The sequence below is a fragment of the Trichosurus vulpecula genome, chromosome 7, assembly GCF_011100635.1.
Source record: "Trichosurus vulpecula isolate mTriVul1 chromosome 7, mTriVul1.pri, whole genome shotgun sequence".
Taxonomy (NCBI): domain Eukaryota; kingdom Metazoa; phylum Chordata; class Mammalia; order Diprotodontia; family Phalangeridae; genus Trichosurus; species Trichosurus vulpecula.
The window spans coordinates 109,896,195-109,915,401 of record NC_050579.1 but is presented as its reverse complement, the minus strand read 5'-3'; the positions used below and the strand labels follow the sequence as shown (position 1 = coordinate 109,915,401).

The window sequence follows — 19,207 nt, the reverse complement described above, 5'->3', positions numbered from 1 at the left end:
CAGCCAAGGTCTCCTGTCATCAAATAACTAATATCTCTGACAAACAAAACTATTCTAGGTTAATTAGAAAACTCATTTGTATGTAGAATTCTCTTGTTACCTGTCCATAAATACTTTTTTTGTCAAAATGTGATGTAAATTCTTTATTATCTATTGGTCTGTTGGTTTTATTTGACTTTCTCTCCTATTATGATGAGATAATCAGAGTATCTGACAGACTATAAAGTCTGTAATTCCTTTCAATGGCACATTTAAATACAGCAAATTATTTTTGATGAAATAAAAGTTGAAAACCCTAGGGAGGCTTGAGGCTTGATTATATTACAGATTTTAGTTCTGTTGACATTTGGCCTAATTGAAAGAAGATGAATCATTTTTTAAATCTCTAGTTTCAGTTAGATTCAACAGACATTTGTTAAGGAATAATTTTATGCAAGGCACTGATTTGAACTTTTAAGATGTGAATTTGATCTTTGATACTTGAGTAGATCTGTAATCTAATTGATGGGGATGCATGAGCAGTGGTTTATATTGCAGTCCATCCATGCTTCCTAATTCTGAATGATTCTTTTCTGTGTCTAATATCTCCTATTCAGTCAATTCCAGTGATTCCCACTTGCCTTCAGGATTAAATCTAAAATCCTTTGGTTTATAAAGCCCTCCATAACCTGGCCCCTCTCCTATCTTTCCAGTCTAATTGTTCTTTATATCTCTCCATGTACACTTTGATTCAATGACTCTGGCCTCCTTGTTGTTCCTGAAACGTGACATTCCATGTTGGGAGTTCTTCTGACTCTGCACGTTTTCCTCGCTGTCCTGGATGCCTGAAACTCCTACCTCTTGTCTGCCTCTGAGCTTTATGGCTTCCTTCAGTTTTAGTTTAAGTTCCACCTTCTTCAAGAAGCCTTTCCCAATCTCCCTTAATGCTAGTACCTTTTCCTTGTTTATTATCTCCAATTTATCCTGTATATATTTTGTTTGTATGTAGTTTTTACGTTGTCTTCTGCATTAAATTGTGATCTTCTTGAGACCAGGGGAAAGTCCTTTATATTTTATCTTTTTTTTAATATCCCCAGAGCTTGCATAGTGCCTGGCATATTGTAGGTAGTTAACAATAAATGCTAGCTAACTGATTAGTACCAATTGAGATCATGGCCTGTCCTAGAGTATTGAGTTATCTCTTTCTTATTTTCTGCCCATACATCTATCAGATGATATCCTTTATGTTCTTTTATCATAATTCCTTGTTGTAGCTGATTCGCACCTATTATATATCACTTTCTTGAGCTTTGGATGAACTGCAACTTTAATTCTTCAGAGCCTTTATTATCTAGTAGCATCATCACTGGAACAATATTGAAGTTAGAAATATGGAGTTTAGTTTTAGGCAAAAGCTTAGAGTATAAAGGGAACTCTGTGATTTTTCACAGGCAACCCAGCCATTGCTTCTGCTCCTCTTCAATTCTTGACCTAATTCATTATCTTCAGTGACTGTCCATATGGATCAACTCTATGATTTGTTTATCCTCCTGAATGTAGTGTCAGTAGTAGGCATTCTTAATGTATTTGGTTTTTCCTGTGAGGATAGTTAGGTTAAACACTGTTGAGTCATTGTGAATATTATTTAGGAGACCCTGCATTGTCCTAAAAGTTGTTACAGTGAAGGCAAGATCATCTGTAAACAGGAGCTTATTGGAAGGCATCACTAATTCCACAGGGATTTTACAGGGAATCCTTCTTCAGGTTAGACTCTGCATTGGATTTCCTCCTTGACAGTTTCAAACACCTTTTGTTAGTATGTCTGAGGAAAAAAAAAACACATCTGAGTTGTGTTTAGTGTCAGATCTAATAGTATAAAAAAGCTTATTAAATACATCATGTAGTTACAAGGACAGTGGTCTTCTAGACCAACATAATTGGTAGTTAAAGAGATAACATTAAAAAGATCACTTTAGAAAGCAATTAAAGAGATAACTGAGTAACAGATGATGTGATCTGGTAGCTTTTGTATGTTCTCAAGCATAATCCAAGGAGGTATTTGAAAGAATCCCAGCCAAGAAAGCCTGGGCCTGAACTTGTATATTGGCTTTATGAATACACTTAAGGGAACCTATGCATGAGATGTTGTGGAGATAGAAATTAGCAGATTTAAAGGCTTAGCACATAGGCAGTGGAGCTTAATATTATGTTTTAAGGTCTTAATTTTTAGTTTAACTTCAGTTTTTCTTATTTTTGCTTCTACACCTACTTTTTCTGTTATATCTTACTTGATTACAATAATGGAGCCAATTTCTTATGTTATTTTCAAGAAATATTTCAAGAATTCTTGATTTTGTCATGCATGAGAAACAAGTTGTTGAAAAAGAGTCTTTAAGACAATAATAGGTGCCCTACTGAATCAAATGCTTTTTTTGAGTAGTCACCAAACAATAGAAACTTGTGTTTTGAATAAATTTTAGTTGATTACTATAAAGATGTAGTCTGCTTTGTAAATATCAGTTATAAAAGACTTCCTGTTCTCTTCTGATACCTTCAAGAACACTCACAATGTGTGTATAAAATTTTCCCACCAAAATTTTATAGAAATAGGAAAGTAAGCATATATGGATCAGTAATTTTTATCCTGAGCTGTTTTTTTTTTGTTACAGAGCTTTACTAATCCTCTAGTGCCCTCCCTTCTTTCATATAATTTGAGAATCAATACTGAGGCACCTTCATAATTTTGTCACCTTTAGCATTGACCTCCTGTGTATATATGGTCAAGTATAGCTGTTTTTCCTATCTTTATTTTCTTTAGTGCCATTTCTACTTCTTTGTGAAACACATTGGAGACTGTGATGTTTAGAGCCCAAATGTGGCATCATTAATGGGGGGAGGGAGGGAAGTTCGATGTTGAAGTTTTGAGAGAGCTTTTCCACTCTTCAGCTGTTTGTTTTCCTGTTTCCATTTTCATCCTTAAATGTCTTCAGGAAAGATCTTGTTTAGTTGGACCACTTACCAAGTTGTGCTCCTACCTCTCAATGCTATAGGAAGTACTATTGTTCATAATATTCCACTATCAGTGTCTATAAAATTTGATAAACACCTTTTTAACTGGAGAAATAGATTAAGTTTGTTGATGGAGTTTGTTTTTCTAGGTTCAGTTGATCTCCTCAACTGAATTTAAGTTTTTTAGCCTTAAGAAATAGTATTAGTTTGTCCTGATACATATTTTTCAAAGTCCCATTCCCATTTTTTGACATCTTTAGTTTTTTAAAAATGGATCAAGTTCAAGCTTCCTCAATTAAGCACCATATTTTCTTATTTTTAGTCTGATTTGGTACTGATTTTGATCTTTGCTATAATGCGTTGTTAGTCTGACTAATCAGAGAAATGATGTAGAAATGACTCCCACAACATTAACAAGTTATTTTCTATTTTAAATGCAATCAATTTCTTTTAGATAGATAGAGATAGATTTATAGATATCCATATATACATGTCTCTGTACATAGAGGAAATATCTCTATTTATATCTATATCTATTCATCTATCCTTAGCTTCTCCAGTGCCTCCCAGTGCACCTTTTAAAGGAAATATTCATGATTAAAAAATTTCTTATTGCCTAGTTGGTGAGTCTCTCCAATCCTTTATTAGCCTTTGGTTTCTTTTAGTCTCCTCAGTCTTGCAACAAACTTTGCTGGGTTCTGGTTTCAGTTCCATTCAAATATTGTCCAGGAACAGCATATGTAATTGGTAAAAATTGTAGCTTGCACTCTTTTAGAATGCCTAGATCTAGGCTTCCCCTTCTCAACATTGCTAATTACCTAAGAAAATAAACTGCTGTCTGCTTTGAAGAAGAGCTCTTCTTTTCCTTCTTCCATATTCCATAAAGGAATTATAAGTATTTTCTAAAAGGGCAATTCTGGTATTTCTATGCTGAGCAAATTAAAGACATTTTTATAAATTGCTTTAGGAGTACCTATTGTATCAGAACATGTCAAGAGTGTCATCAGGGCCAAACAAGCAGAAAAAAATTTTAAAACCAAGATGACCAAACATTCCAGAAAAGATTAGTCAAGTCATCAAGAGATTTTTGCCACTCAAAGCATAGTGCTGGTATTATACTGACTCAAATCATGGTGCATGATGCTAATGTGATACCAATTTTACCTTTTCCCCCAAATGGAAGAACTTAGGAAGTTGGATCAGAAGCATTTTTTAAGTTAGTTATTTTTTAGAAAATCATTTTTAAAAATTTTGAGTCTCCCTGCTCTCTATGATATCAGTTATACATGTGAAGTTATGCAAAACATTTTCATATTAACCATATTGTAAAAAATATATATATATATATGTATACACACACAAGAAAAAAAATAAAGCGAAAAAAGTATGCTTCAATCTGCTCTCAGAGTTCATTATTCTCTCTCTGGAGGTGGATAGCATTTTTCATTGGTGTCCTTTGGAATTGTCTTGGATAGTTGTATTGATTAGAATAGCTAAGTCTTTCACAGTTGATCATCATTACAGCTGTACACAATGTTCTCCTGGTTCTGCTTATTTCACTTTATATCAGTTCATATGTGTCTTCCCAGATATTTCTGAAGCCATCCTACTCATAATTTCTTATAGCACAGTAGTATTCCATCACAATCATATACCACAGTTTGTTCAGCCATTCCCCAATTGATGAGTATCCCCTCAATTTCCAATTCTTTGCTACCACAAAAAGAGTTACTGTAAATATTTTTCTACAAATAGGTCCTTGTCTTTAGTTGTACACTCTTTGGGATATAGACTTATTAGTGGTATTGATGGATCAAAGAGTATGTACAGTTTTATATCTCTTTGGGCATAGTTCTTCAGAATGGGTGAACCAATTCACAACTCCACTAACAGTGTATTAGTGTACTTAATTTTCCATATCCTCTCTAACATCTGTCATTTTAGCCAATCTGATAGGTTTGAGGTAGTACCTCAGAGTTGTTTTAGTTTGCATTTCTCTAATCAATAGTGATTTAGAGCATTTTTTCATATGACTATTGGTAGCTTTGATTTTGGTCAGGAGTATTTTTAAAAGAACTATGTAGCACTGAAAGTTTTCTTTCTCTCCCTGATGAATCAGAAAATTTTTGAGTAGATTGTGGTCTCTTCACAGTGCCCCTTGATACTCCTTCTAGCCCCACCAGCTCAGCCATACATTTATTGTTGCACAATAAATATTAACCAGACACCCCCTTAGTTTCATGGAACCCAAGGAGCAAAGGGATAACTTGTTTTGTATTCACCTGTGGAACACTAGTCATGCTATTCACCATAGGTTAGACTTACTGAATGTGTACAACAAACCTGACTTCTTTGGAGTGCTATTGAGAAGTCAGGACCTGTGACCTCATATTATTTATGTAATCAAGATAAGATAAGCTTTAGTGTTAAAGATAATTGTGGAACTCAAGGCCATAGAGATACTGATATGGAATCTTTATAAACTACAGGTCAGATAAAGCCTCCAAACAGTTGCTCCTCCTCCTTCAGAAGAGAGCCATTTGAGTTGGGACTTAGATCCATAGTGGGAAGCTTCTGGGAGAGTTCTGAAAAAATACTGTCTCAAAGCTGTTATGTGATGATAATAGTAATTATTATTCACCTGACTTTGGATAGGATTTCATTTTTAAAATTAAAAAACTTATATTCTTATTTATATTATGTTTATCTGTGCACACATAACATAAACTGCTTGAGAACAGGAACTTTGTGTTATTTATCTTTGACATTTTACCTAGCATGGTATACTAGGCATATTAAGTGCATACTATTTAACTTGTAATAAATTATTGGATTTAGCTGCTGAATGTGAAGGATATAAATATGGCAGAAAATAAGTAACATGCCTCCTTTACCTCTGTTCTTGAATCAATAAATATTTATTGATCACTTATATGTACTAAGTACTTTTGGGGATCTAAAAGAAGCTAAAAAATGGGGCTATACAATTTATTTTAGTGAAACATGACTCAGATTCTTGGAACAAATTATAGGATATATAGGATAATATAACAGACTGTTATTTAGTGTTGTCAATTCTAAGAATTTAAGAAAATGGAAAGATTATTGAGGGTTTGGTGAGTCAGGCAAGCCTTTATGCAAAAGGTTTAACTTTGAACTTTAAAGGGAGAGATATGTTTTACATAGGTAAAATAAGTGAGAGGGAAGGGCATATTTAGTATTGAAAATAGCCTAAATGATGGCATTAAGGTAGATGTGAACATACTGTCAAGTTTGGAAGTAATTGAATATATAGTTTGATCGGTGTGATGGACTCGATAACAGTGGGTTTTTAAAACTTCATTGGGAAGTTTTAGACTTTATGAGGTATATAGTTAAGAAATAATAAACAATATGTTTTAAGGAAGACTTGTTGAGCCACATTATTTATGGTTTAAAAGAGCCTAGAATCAGAGACAATTGCTGTTGAGCCAGTAATGAATTAATGGAGGTCTGACTGAGGTAGTAGTGGGATTAGAGTGAGAGGCCTGGGAAGGGAATGAAGCCTAGCAACAGTTCAAAGAATGAATTGCTAGGACTTGTTTTTTTTAAATTAAATATAGGAGAAGGGAAAAAAAATATGAAAGGAGAGAGAAGGCACAATGATAACTCATACTAAAAAATATAAAGACCATTTGACCTTATCATGGATAAGCTTTTAAAAACTCTTTTTTTTGGTTGTGACAAATTTAATATAATTTTTTTCATAATAATAACACATTAGCATAAAGTTATTTTTGGTCCTTTTATCAAATGATGGTAATGTATGAGAAACCTAATCCATACATTTTGTAACCATAAGTGTTTCTTTTTCATTTTCAGGGAGCCTTTTATTATTCTTTCAGGAGGTTTGTCCTATGATACTGTAGGAAGGAGACCTTGTTTAACAGTTATGCATGGGAAAAGCACAGCTGTGCTAGAAATGGACTATTCGATTGTCGATTTTCTTACACTCTGTGAAACACCATACCCAAATGGTAAGCTATATAATATTCCTTAATCTTTATTTTGTCCAGCCTTCTAATTTCATTGACATAGAAACTCCTTTAATGAATGCAGATCACCAACTATTTTGCCAATGACATAAAGTTTTAGAGAGTTGCCTGAGGCACTGAGAGGCAAAGTCATTTGTCCAGGCTTAAATAGCCAGTATATGTCAGAGACAGGACTTGAATTCCAAGACTGTTTTTCTAGTCACTGTGCCATATTGCCTGTGCTGCCTTTGCTGCCTCTAGTTGTTCAGTTGTGTCTGACCTTTAGATCGGGGTCGGTGTTATAAGAACATTCCATTTCAGTACTTTTGATAACCTTTCTGGGGAAAGGATACAACTGTCACAACTTCTAATTTTTATTGCCTTCCCCAGTCCCTTTTTTTCTTGGTCTTTGTTTTCAGTTGTGTGCTATGGAACCACTGCACTATTATAACAAACTTCCCTTCATCCTAAGCCTTTTCTTTTCACATCCCTTCCATCTTCATGCATTTATGACAAATTGGCCTTCTCCAGAAAACACTGTGTCTCTAGCTACCCTCTCCAGTTCTGGCTTTCCCTCTCATGTCCAGTGATACACTAGGCCAGGTAGGAGTTGGCATGCTCTTTGTTCTCTAATGCCACTTCCAAATCCTCCCTCTTCCATTATGACTCAGAAACCTCTCCTTTTAGGTTTAATCCATGCATTTATAGTATTCTGTCCTGTTCCTTTTAGCTGTGATCCATCAGTCCAATCATTGTCTCTTTTTTTTTAACTTGATTAGTTTTGTTAACATCATTGGGGGAATAAAAGTACTTTTTCTGTTTAGTGGTTGAAATTTGTCTAAAGTTTCTTTTTAACACTTAGTTAACTGTGGAAAACAGTTTTCTGAATGAGGCTATTTCCACCCCTTCAATGAATCTGAAATCTTATAATATTAAAGTGAAGAAAAAAGCTTTATGTGTTAATAGAAATCAGGGCATCTTCTGGGTCCAGTTACTTCCAGAGTGTCTGAATTTAAACATCCTGTTATAAAATATAAAGTGAGGAGCAAAATAAACTAACTCAAGGCTTACCTGAGGATCATTTAGATTAGGTTATTTTTAACAACTAGTCAATATGTTTTAGGGCATGGGAAAGATCAGGGTTATTGAGATACTGTTTTGTCACCTCCAGTCACAGGAAAATGAGAGTTGTAGTATATTTAAGCCAAGATGGCTTCTACACCGTACATATTGTTTTCCTGTATATGCTTATTTTTCATTAGTTCATGTAAGTCTATTCATGGTTTCCTGAATTTTTCATATTTACCATTTCTTACAATGCACTAATATTCTATTACTTTCATATGTCACAATATATTCAGATAGTTACAAATTGAAGGTTATCTACTGTATTTTCAGTTATTTAGAAGCACAAAAAATGGTGCTGTTTGGTATATGAAACCTACCTTTATTTGACTGCCTTGGCTTATATGCTTAGCATTTGGATTTCTGGGTCAAAGAGTAGGTAAGTTTTTGTCATTAGGTAGGCATAATTCTTGAATAATTGAACCAGTTCTCAATCAACAGTGTTCCTTTTTTTCTATAAACCCTACACTTGCTGTTTTCATCTTTTCTCATCTCTGCCAATTTTCTGAGGGTGAGGGCCCTCACTCCTTTCTTTAAGAAATTATTAGTTGGGGGGGTGGGGTGCGGAGCCAAGATGGCCAAACAGTGTCTTACCAGAGCTCTCTCACAAGTCCTGTCAGATACCTCTAAAAAGTGAATCTGAGCAGATTTGAGAGAGTTAGACACAAGTAGACTGAGTGGGGCAAATTTCCAGGCCAGGAGAGTCTAAAAAGTTGATGGGACAGATCTGTAGGCTGGGAGAGCGCCTGACATGCAGAGCGGCACCAGACAGCACCAAAGCAGAAGCAGCTGCGGACACCAGCCAGGGATTCAGGCTGGGAGAAAGCTGGGTGCCAGAAACCAGCGGAGATCCTCAGGCCTCCCAACACAGGATGGGAGTTGGTCGAAGTGACGGGAAACAGCACTGCAGCTCTCTGTGGCTGTGAGACATCTGCTCCTGAGGCTTGCAGCCCAAAGGTTTGAAACACACCTTATGGAACTTTTGGGAGACATGATGGCCAGGTAAGTGACTTTCATCCCTCCCTCTCTCCCTCACTGACCCGCAGAATTCCTCAGCGAAAAACGCTGGAATAGAGGAGGCAGAAGTGGGGCTTCAGTAGCCAAACAGTGGTAATTCCTGAGTCCCAGAAGCAGGGATCCAGCAAGGGTCAACACCAGGAACCCAGAAGTGCCTTTGCACAGCTAGGGGAAGGGACAGACACCAGTACAGACAACAGCTGAGACCACTGCTGCTGGAGAGCACCCCCAGGGGAAGAGGAGACTTCCGGCAGCCAGAGACCCCTGCCCCACACCTCAGGAAACCAAAGGCCATAATACACAAAGCCAGTAACTAGGCTCACAATTCCCAGAACAAGAAACCTGGGACAGAGATCTCAGAGCCCCAAAAGAAGAAACCCATTGTAAAGCCGGGAAAAAGCTAACCAACATGAAGAAGAACATGAAAAAACTGAGGACCATTGATTCTTTTTATGGAGACAGGGAAGATCAAAATACCAATTCAGAACAGGACAACATTGACACTATATCCACATCTGATACCTCAAAAGGGAATGTGAACTGGTCTCAAGCCCAAAAAGCATTACTGGAAGAGCTAAAGGAGGATTTTAAAAACCAAAATAGGGAGATAAAAGAAAAAAATGGAAAAAAAAACACAGATGAGATTAAATCTTTAAGAAGTAAAATTGGCGAAATGGCTAAGGAGATTCAGAATCTAAATAGAGAAAATGACTCCCTGAAAGGTAAAATTATCCAATTAGAAAAAGAGACTCAAAAGCAAAATGAAGACAGCAACTCATTAAAAATTAGAATTGAGCAAGTAGAGGCTAATGACTCTATGAGGCATCAAGAAGTAGTCAAAGAAAATGTAAAGAATGAAAAAAAAAATAGAAGAAAACATGAAATATCTGATTGGAAAAACAGCTGACCTGGAAAATAGATCCAGGAGAGACAATTTAAGAATTATTGGTATACCGGAAAGCCATGATGAAAAAAAGAGCCTGAACAGTATCTTCGAAGAAATTATTAAAGATAACTGCCCAGAGGTCCTAGAACCAGAGGGGGAAATAATCATTGAAAGAATCCACTTCTCACCCCCTGAAAGAGATCCCAAATTGAAAACACCGAGAAATATTATACCCAAATTTCAGAATTACAAAGTCAAGGAGAAAATTCTACAAGCCCCCAAAAAGAAGCAATTCAAATATCGTGGAACTACAGTCAGGATCACGTAGGATCTTTCAGCTTCTACGTTAAATGATAGGAGAAATTGGAATATGGTATTCTGAAGGGCAAGGGAGCTTGGACTACAACCAAGGATCAACTACCCAGCAAAATTGAGCATATTTTTTCAGGCAAGGAGATGGACATTCAACAAAATAAGGGAATTCCAGACCTTCCTGATGAAAAGCCCAGAACTTAATGGAAAATTTGATCTTCAAAGACAAAACTCAGGAGAGACATGAAAAAGTAAACGGGGGGAAAAACCCCACAAACCATGTTAATAAGGGCAAATTGTTTACATCCTTATATAGGATTATGTTGTTTTACTATATATATATATATATGCCAGTCTTGAGAATAGTACAGTTATTATGACAGTTGAAAGGGATACACATAGACTGTGGGTGTCAGTATAAAGTAACTGATATAAGGATAAAAAACATAATTAAGAGATGTAAAGGGAGGGTTCTGGGAGAAGAGGTAAGGAGGTAGTAGAAAAGGGTAAATTACATCAAATGAAGAGGCACAAAAACACATTATAGTAGAGGGAAAGGTAGCGGGGAGAAGAGTAGTATATGAACTTTACTCTCATCAGATTTGGTTCAAGAAGAGAATAACATACTCTGAAAAGTATAGAAATCAAACTTATCCTATAGGCAGTAGGTGGGGAAAGATGAAAGGAAAGTGGGGGGTGGTCAGAAGGGAGGGAAAAAGTAGCATGGGGAAAACAATAAGATAAGGGAGGGAAATCAAGAGGGAGGGTAAATTGAGGAAGGTGGTGGTCAAAAGGAAAACTCTTGTGAGGAGAGGAAGGAGGGAGGGAGAAATAAAAGCATAAACAGGGGAGGGAAACAGGATGGAGAAAAGACACAGCTTATAATCATAATTGTGAATCTGAGTGGGATGAACTCTCCCATAAAATGGAGGTGGATAGAAGAATGGATTAAAAACCATGATCCTACAATATGTAGTTTACAAGAAACACATTTGAAAAAGGGGGATACACACAGGGTAAAAGTAAAAGGATGGAGTAGAATATATTGTGCTTCAGCTAAAGTAAAAAAAGCAGTAGTAATTCTAATCTCAGACAAAGCAAAAGCAAAGATAGATCTAATTAAAAGAGATAAGGAAGGACACTACATCCTGCTAAAAGGCACCATAGACAATGAAGCAATATTATTACTTAACATATGTGCACCAAGTGGTATAGCATGCATATTCTTAGAGGAGAAGTTAAGGGAGTTACAGGAAGAAATAGACAACAAAACCATACTAGTGGGGGAACTCAACCTCTCCGTCTCTGAACTTGATAAATCTAACCTTGAAATAAACAAGAAAGAAATTAAGGTGGTGAATAGAATTTTAGAAAAGGCAGATAGGATAGACCTCTGGAGAAAACTGAATGGGGATGAAAGGAATATACTTTTTTCTCAGTGGTACATGGCACATATTCAAAAATTGACCATGTACTAGGGCATAAAAACCTCACAATCCAGTGCAGAAAGGCTGAAATAGTAAATGCATCCTTCTCAGATCATGACACAATAAAAATTAATTGCGATAAAGGACCATGGAAAGATAATCTAATCCTAAAGAATGAGTGGGCCAAAGAAGAAATAATAGAAACAATTTAATGACTTCATTCAAGAGAATGACAGTAATGAGACAACATACCAAAACTTATGGGATTCAGCAAAAGCAGTTCTTAGGGGAAGTTTTATATCTCTAAATGCTTACATGATTAAAATAGATAAAAAGGAGATTGATGAAATGGGCATGCCATTGAAAAAACTAGAAAAAGAACAAATTGAAAATCCCCAATTAAATACCAAATTAGAAATACTGAAAATCAAAGGGGAGATTAATACAATTGAAATCAAGAAAACTAAGGGCTAGTTTTATGAAAAAAAACCAATAAAATTGATAAACCCTTGGTCAATTTAATTTAAAAAAGGAAAGAAGAAAACCAAATTACCAGTATCAAAAATGAAAAAGGTGAATTCACCTCCAATGAAGAGGAAATTAAGACAATAATTAGTAATTATTTTGCCCAATTGTATGCCCATAAATTTGATAACCTCAGGAAAATGGAGGAATAGTTACAAAAACACAAATTGCCCAGGTTAACAGAAGAGTAAGTAAATTATCTAAATAGCCCCATGGCCATCAATGAACTCTCTAGGAATAAATCTCCACAGCCAGATGGTTTTCCATGTGAATTCTATCAAACATTTAAAGAACAATTAATTCCCATACTTTATAGACTATTTGGAAAAATAGGCGGAGAAGGAGTACTACCAAATTCTTTTTATTATACAAATATGGTACTAATACCTAAATCAGGAAGTGTCAAAACAGAGAAAGAAAATTATAAACCAATTTCCCTAATGAATATTGATGCAGAAATTTTAAATAAAATATTAGCAAAAAGATTGCAGCAACTTATTAGGAGGATAATACACTACAACCAGGTATTATTTATTCCAGGAATGCAAGACTGGTTCAATATTAGGAAAACTATCAGTATAATTGATCATATCAATAACAAAACTAGCAGAAACCATACGATTATCTCAGTAGATGCAGAAAAAGCTTTTGACAAAATACAACATGCATTCCTATTAAAAACACTAGAAAGCATAGGAATAAACGGAGTCTTTCTTAAAATTATAAATAGCATCTACCTAAAGCCATCAGGAAGCATTATATGCAATGGGGATAAACTAGATGCCTTCTGAGAAGATCTGGGGTGAAACAAGGAGGTCCATTATCACCCCTATTATTCAATTTGGTACTAGAAATGTTAGCCATAGCAATAAGAGAAGAAAAAGAAATTGAAGGAATTAGAATAGGCAAAGAAGAAACTAAATTATCACTTTTTGCAGATGATATGATGTTTTACTTAGAGAATCCTAGAGATTCAAGTAAAAAAGTTTCAGGATATAAAAAAAAAAGTTGCAGGATATAAAATAAACCCACATAAATCCTTGGCATTCCTATATATCACTAACAAAGCTCAACAGCAAGAGACAAAAAGAGAAACTCCATTTAAAGTTACTGTAGACACTATAAAATATTTGGGAGTATATCTGCCAAGACAGACCCAGGGACTATATGAACATAATTATGAAACAGTTTTCATGCGAATAAAGTCCAATCTAAATAAATTGAAAAATATCAGTTTCTTGTGGTTAAGCCAAGCTAATATAATAAAAATGACAATTTTACTTACATTAATCTATCTCTCCAGTGCTATACCAACTGAACTACTAAAAAATTATTTTGCAGAGCTGGATAAAATAATAACAAAATTCATCTGGAAGATCAAGAGGTCTAGAATATCTAGGTTATTAATGAAAAGAAATGCTAGGGAAGGTGGCCTAGCCATACCAGATATTAAACTGTACTATAAAGCAGCAGTCATCAAAACTACCTGGTACTGGCTAAGAAACAGAGTTGTGGATCAGTGGAATAGGATAGGTACACAAGATGGAGAAGTCAACGACTATAGCAATCTACTCTTTGATAAACCCAAAGAATCCAGCTTCTGGGCTAAGAATTCACTATTTCACAAAAACTGCTGGGAAAATTGGAAAATGGTAGGGCAGAAACTGGGTATAGACCAGTATCTTACACCATATATACCAAAATAAAGTCAAAATTGGTACATGATTTAAGAATAAAGGCTGATACTATAAGCATTTTGGGAGAGCAAGGAGTAGTTTACCTGTCAGATTTATGGGAAAGCAAAGAATTCATGACCCAACAAGAGATAGAGAGCATTATAAAATGCAAAATGGATAATTTTGATTATGCTAAACTGAAAAGTTTTTTTATAAACAAAGCCAATGCAACAAATATTAGGAGGGAAGCAGAAAATTAGGAGAAAATCTTTACAACCAATGTCTCTGATAAAGGCCTCATCTCTAAAATATACAGGGAACTGAGCCAAATTTGTAGGAATAAAAGTCATTCCCCAATTGAGAAATGGTCAAAGGATATGAACAGGCAGTTTTCAGAGGAAGAAATTAAAGAGATCTATGAGCATATGAAAAAATGGTCTATATCACTATTGATTAGAGAAATGCAAATTAAAACAACTCTTAGGTACCACATATCTCGTGTCAGATTGGCTAACATGACAAAACAGGAAAATGATAAATGCTGGAGAGGGTGTGGGAAAATTTGAACACTGTTACACTGCTGGTGGAGTTGTGAACTGATCCAGCCATTCTGGAGAGCAATTTGGAACTATGCCCAAAGGGTTATAAAAATGTGCATACCCTCTGACCCAGCAATACCACCCCTACGGCTGTATCCCATAGAGATCACACAAGTGGGAAATGGACCTGTATGTACAAAAATATTTATAGCTGCTCTTTTTGTGGTGGCAAAGAATTGGAAATCTAGGGGATGCCCATCAATTAGGGAATAGCTGAACAAGTTGTGGTATATGAATGTAATGGAATACTATTGTGCTATAAGAAATGGGAAGATACGGACTTTGTTAATAACCTGGAAAGACCTTCATGATATGATGCTGAGTGAGAGGAGCAGAAGCAGGAGAACATTGTACACAACCACAGACATATTGGTTCTGCGATGACTAACTTTGATAGACTTGTATCTCCTCAGCAATACAAGGCTCAAAGACAGCTCCAAAGGACTCATGATGGAGCAAGGGAGCTACATCCAGAGAAAGAACTGTGGAATCTGAATGCAGATTGAGGCAAACTATTTGTTCACTCTCTCTCTCTCTCTCTTTTTTTTTTGGTTTTGTTTCTTCTCTCTCATGATTCACTCCATTGCTCATAAATCTTTGCAACTTGACTATTGTGTAAATAAGTTTAATGTGAAGGTTTAAGTAGAAACTATATCAGACTGCATGCCGTCTTGGGGGGGCAGGGGAGGGAAGGGAAGGGAAGGGAAGAAAATTTGAAACTCAAGAACATTGAAAACTAAGTGTTGTAAACTAAAAATAAAAAAATCTAATTTAAAAAAATAAATATAAATTAAAAAAAGAAATTATTAGTTGATTCAGTCAACTGCAACTTCTTGTCCACCTCAACTTCTACCCTTATATTTTCGGACTTCAGACACCATTACCTTCCTAGTGATCAGTTTCCTCAACATCTATGACCTTCACTTTCATTGTGCTTGAACCATTCATAAAGCTGATGGATCTCACCATCCCATAAGTGTGTCACTTGTATGATTTTTGAATTGACATTTTCATCTCTGATCATTCATTTCTCCCCCATCCTCACTCCTAAATATATTTTGCATCTTTATGAGCTTAAATTTTTCTATTCCTCTTTGTTTGCCCAGTCCCTCACTAGGTCTCACTTTCCTGTCATAGTCTTGACTCTATAGTTAATAAATTCTTTTTTTTTTAGTTAATAAATTCTTTAAAAATTTCTCCCCACCCCCCATCTCTCTCTCCTCCAGTTCCCCTACCTCCATTTACTCTCTTCATATGTGTGTATTCAACCCTCATTTCTTTTCAGATTCTACCTGGATATTTCATCATCATCTCAGTCAACACATCTAAAACAAAATTCATTATCTTTCCCTGAAAATCTGCTCCAAACGTTTCAGTTTCTTTACCATCTTCTCAGTCTCTCTGGCTGAATCTGCAAAAAGGTGTCAACCTTAACTCTTCCCTTAACTACCCCACCCCTTTTAGCCACCACCTCAATTCAGGTCCTATCACTTTTTGCCTGCATTAAGTATAATAGCATCCTAATTGGGCTCACTTTTTCCAGGTTCTTTCTCTTTCTCCTCAATCTGCCTTTCACATAGTTGTTAAAACAATTCATCCAAAGGCACAGTTCTGGCTATATCATTCCCCTGCTAAAAACAAAAACTTTTCATGCCTCCTCAGAGCCATCAGGTAAAATAAAGTCCTCAGTCTAACACTTAAGGCCTCTGCAACATGACTCTTTTTCCAAGCTTATTTTGTTCCACTTACCTTCAAAAATTCCTTTTTTTCACCAATGTGAACTACTTGTTCTCAGACTCTATTATATTAACCTCTTCATCTATACCTTCCAAAGTCTTTATCTTGCTTTAATGTGTGTCTCTAATACCACCTTGTCAGTAAAAGATTTCATTGATCTCCCCAGTCACTATTACTATCACTCTCCTCAGTAATTATACATACATGTGTATAATATATGTAATATATGTATACATATTTTATAGCCCTTATTATAGATGAAATTCCTTGAGAGCAGAGCCTGTTTTGTAAAAGTTTTAACTTGTTTTCCTAATAAACCTCATTTATGTTACTGTACCTTTGTTAAGTTTTGATAAAAGCTTTCAAGGAAAACATATAACTACTTGTATGCAGACATATTTATAAGTGTCAGTTAAAATAGCCAAAATTGTCATTATCTCCCATTCATTATTTAATGTATATAGCAGTAACAAACAAAAAACATAATGCCTGATTTTTTTGTTGTTCTGTAAACACTTGTGTAGCTATGACACTGAAATGGTGATAAGTTTACAAATATTCTGATTTTAATTTAGGTTTTCTTCATAAAATGAAGGCATAGGAATTTGAAATATTATGAAAGTCATTATTTTAGCAAAACCTGCTTTATAACATATGAACCCTGAAGTCATCAGGGAGTCAGAATGTTAGATAAGGTTTTTGGAAAGTGAAACAAGTGACAGCTAAAAATGTCATCATGAAATTTCTAAATTCTATTCTATTTTCTTATGTTTTCAAAAAAATTTGTTTTGGTATTGTAGATTTTCAAGAACCATATGCTGTGGTTGTCCTTCTGGAAAAGGATTTAGTACTTATAGACCTTGCACAAAATGGGTAAGATTTGCAACTTTGAGGAGAGCAAGAGGATTCATTTGCAGTAGAATGCAGTATTGCAGTTCTTTGAAACTGATTTCAGCTGAGCAGTTTCTGAGTTATTTTCTTTGCTTGGGTTTGAAGAAATTGCCCTTTCTCTGATGAAAGTTTCTTCTTTCTAGTGAATAAAGTTATGTCCCAACTTTGTTTTATTATAGATTCCAGACTCCTACCTTACAGTGTAGAAGAAAATATCATATCCGTTGTAGAATTTTTAAAAAATCAAATTATTGGAAGATTCATATAGTCCTGTAATCATACATCCTTAAGTAATTTGTTAACATTATCTTAAAGTTCACTTTAATTAAGTGATTGAGAAACCAAGTGGTTCTTCTTTCACATTAGGTCTATAAGAAGATTTTGTTAATGGACTTGGCCCTATCAAAATTGCACTTTTGTTTTTATATGTACACAATACTTAGCACAGTGTCAGATATAAAGTAGGTTCTTAATAAATGCTTATTGATTGATTAAAAATGTGTTAAAAGTATAAAATCGTTATTTTAGCTAAAATGTGAATTCTGTGATGTGTTACTATTAGAAAGAGCTTTAGGAAAATAACTATCATAAAATAATTTTTATTTACTATCTTGTCAATACAAAGTTAATTTTTTATTTTATATTATGTCTTATTTATAGGAACCTTCTATGTTCCCCTCTTCCTCCCATACTTCCTTTTTTTTATTAAGAAAAGTTTAGGTTAATTGAATGCTAAATTTTATTTAGGACACAAATGACTTTGTGGTGAGTAGAATGGTTTCTGCTTCTTTTGATCTTTTTAATGAGCTCATTGCTTCAGCTTAAAGCTCTAAATCGTTGTTTATTTAGCAGTTTGTTCATATTAAATGCTTTAAAACCATACTTTTTTTTAATTCAAAGGACTTGGAGTTAAGGGAGCATAGCTCCACCTCCTTCATTTTACAGATGAGGAAACTATCCAATGTGGACCTTTCTAGTTAAATTTGAGGTTGGCTAGAAGTCAAAGACAGATGGATAAAAAAAAAAAATGTGTGTACCTTCAAGCATAACAATACTTGTTATACTTTTTATTTAGGTTCATACTTTTCTAAAGAGTTCAACATTTCAGAGAGCAATGATTTAAATAATACTTTCCTGTGGTAAAATCTACTTACATTTATAGAGTTGCATTTAAAAAAATAGAATAAAACTTTAGCGTAAATTGTTTATGTTTCACATTTAAATTGTTGTGAGATTGTTTTGAGGATTGTATGAACTTTAAAGCTATGACAAAATTTTGATTTTTGAAATTATCACTGTATACTGTTCCAAATCTAATTTTATATATATGTATATTTATTAGAATAATTTGCATTTTATTTTGCATTCAAATGCTAAATTATTGTCATTTCAAATTGTTTTGATTTAAAATTTTTTTCTTGTTTTAAAGGTATCCTATATTTGAAAATCCTTACCCCCTGAGTATACATGAATCTCCTGTTACCTGTTGTGAATATTTTGCTGATTGCCCTGTGGATGTCATCCCAGCACTTTATTCTGTTGGAGCCAGACAGAAGCGCCAAGGTTACAGCAAAAAGGTACTTTGCATTTATTTTAGCATTTGAATATATTTATATTAAGGTTCATAGCTGAATCAAATGAATCCTTGTGATTCATTTATGTAATGCTATTTCTTTTCTTATAGGAGTGGCCTATTAGTGGAGGTAACTGGGGATTGGGTACTCAGAGTTACCCTGAAATTATCATCACGGGGTAAGTAAGATTCTAATTTGACAAAAGCAGTAAACTTCACCTGATTATGATTTTGACTAACTCAAACAGCCCTTTGCATTGTGATCTTTGTGTAATCAGTAGTACAATGCAAAGCTCTTACTTTGAAGGTCATGTTATGTTGACATTAATTTTAATCTTTTTTCTTGTCATGGCAAAGCAATTCTTATTTTTTTGAAATTAGAAAATGATCATTCAAAATTTAAGGCTGACAGCTATTATTTATACTGAGAAATAAACA

At 34.7% G+C, this 19,207-nt stretch overlaps 1 protein-coding gene across 2 annotated transcripts in view; it reads left to right on the top strand.

Moving 5' to 3' along the window:
* STXBP5 (syntaxin binding protein 5) overlaps window positions 1-19,207 on the top strand; it is a 214,002-nt gene that overhangs the window by 108,420 nt on the left and 86,375 nt on the right. For both annotated transcript variants that reach the window (XM_036767272.1, XM_036767271.1), the window contains exons 10-13: window positions 6,850-7,004; window positions 17,106-17,178; window positions 18,626-18,773; window positions 18,881-18,948. In XM_036767272.1, coding sequence (XP_036623167.1) covers window positions 6,850-7,004; window positions 17,106-17,178; window positions 18,626-18,773; window positions 18,881-18,948 — 444 coding nt within the window. The remainder of the gene's footprint in view (window positions 1-6,849; window positions 7,005-17,105; window positions 17,179-18,625; window positions 18,774-18,880; window positions 18,949-19,207) is intronic.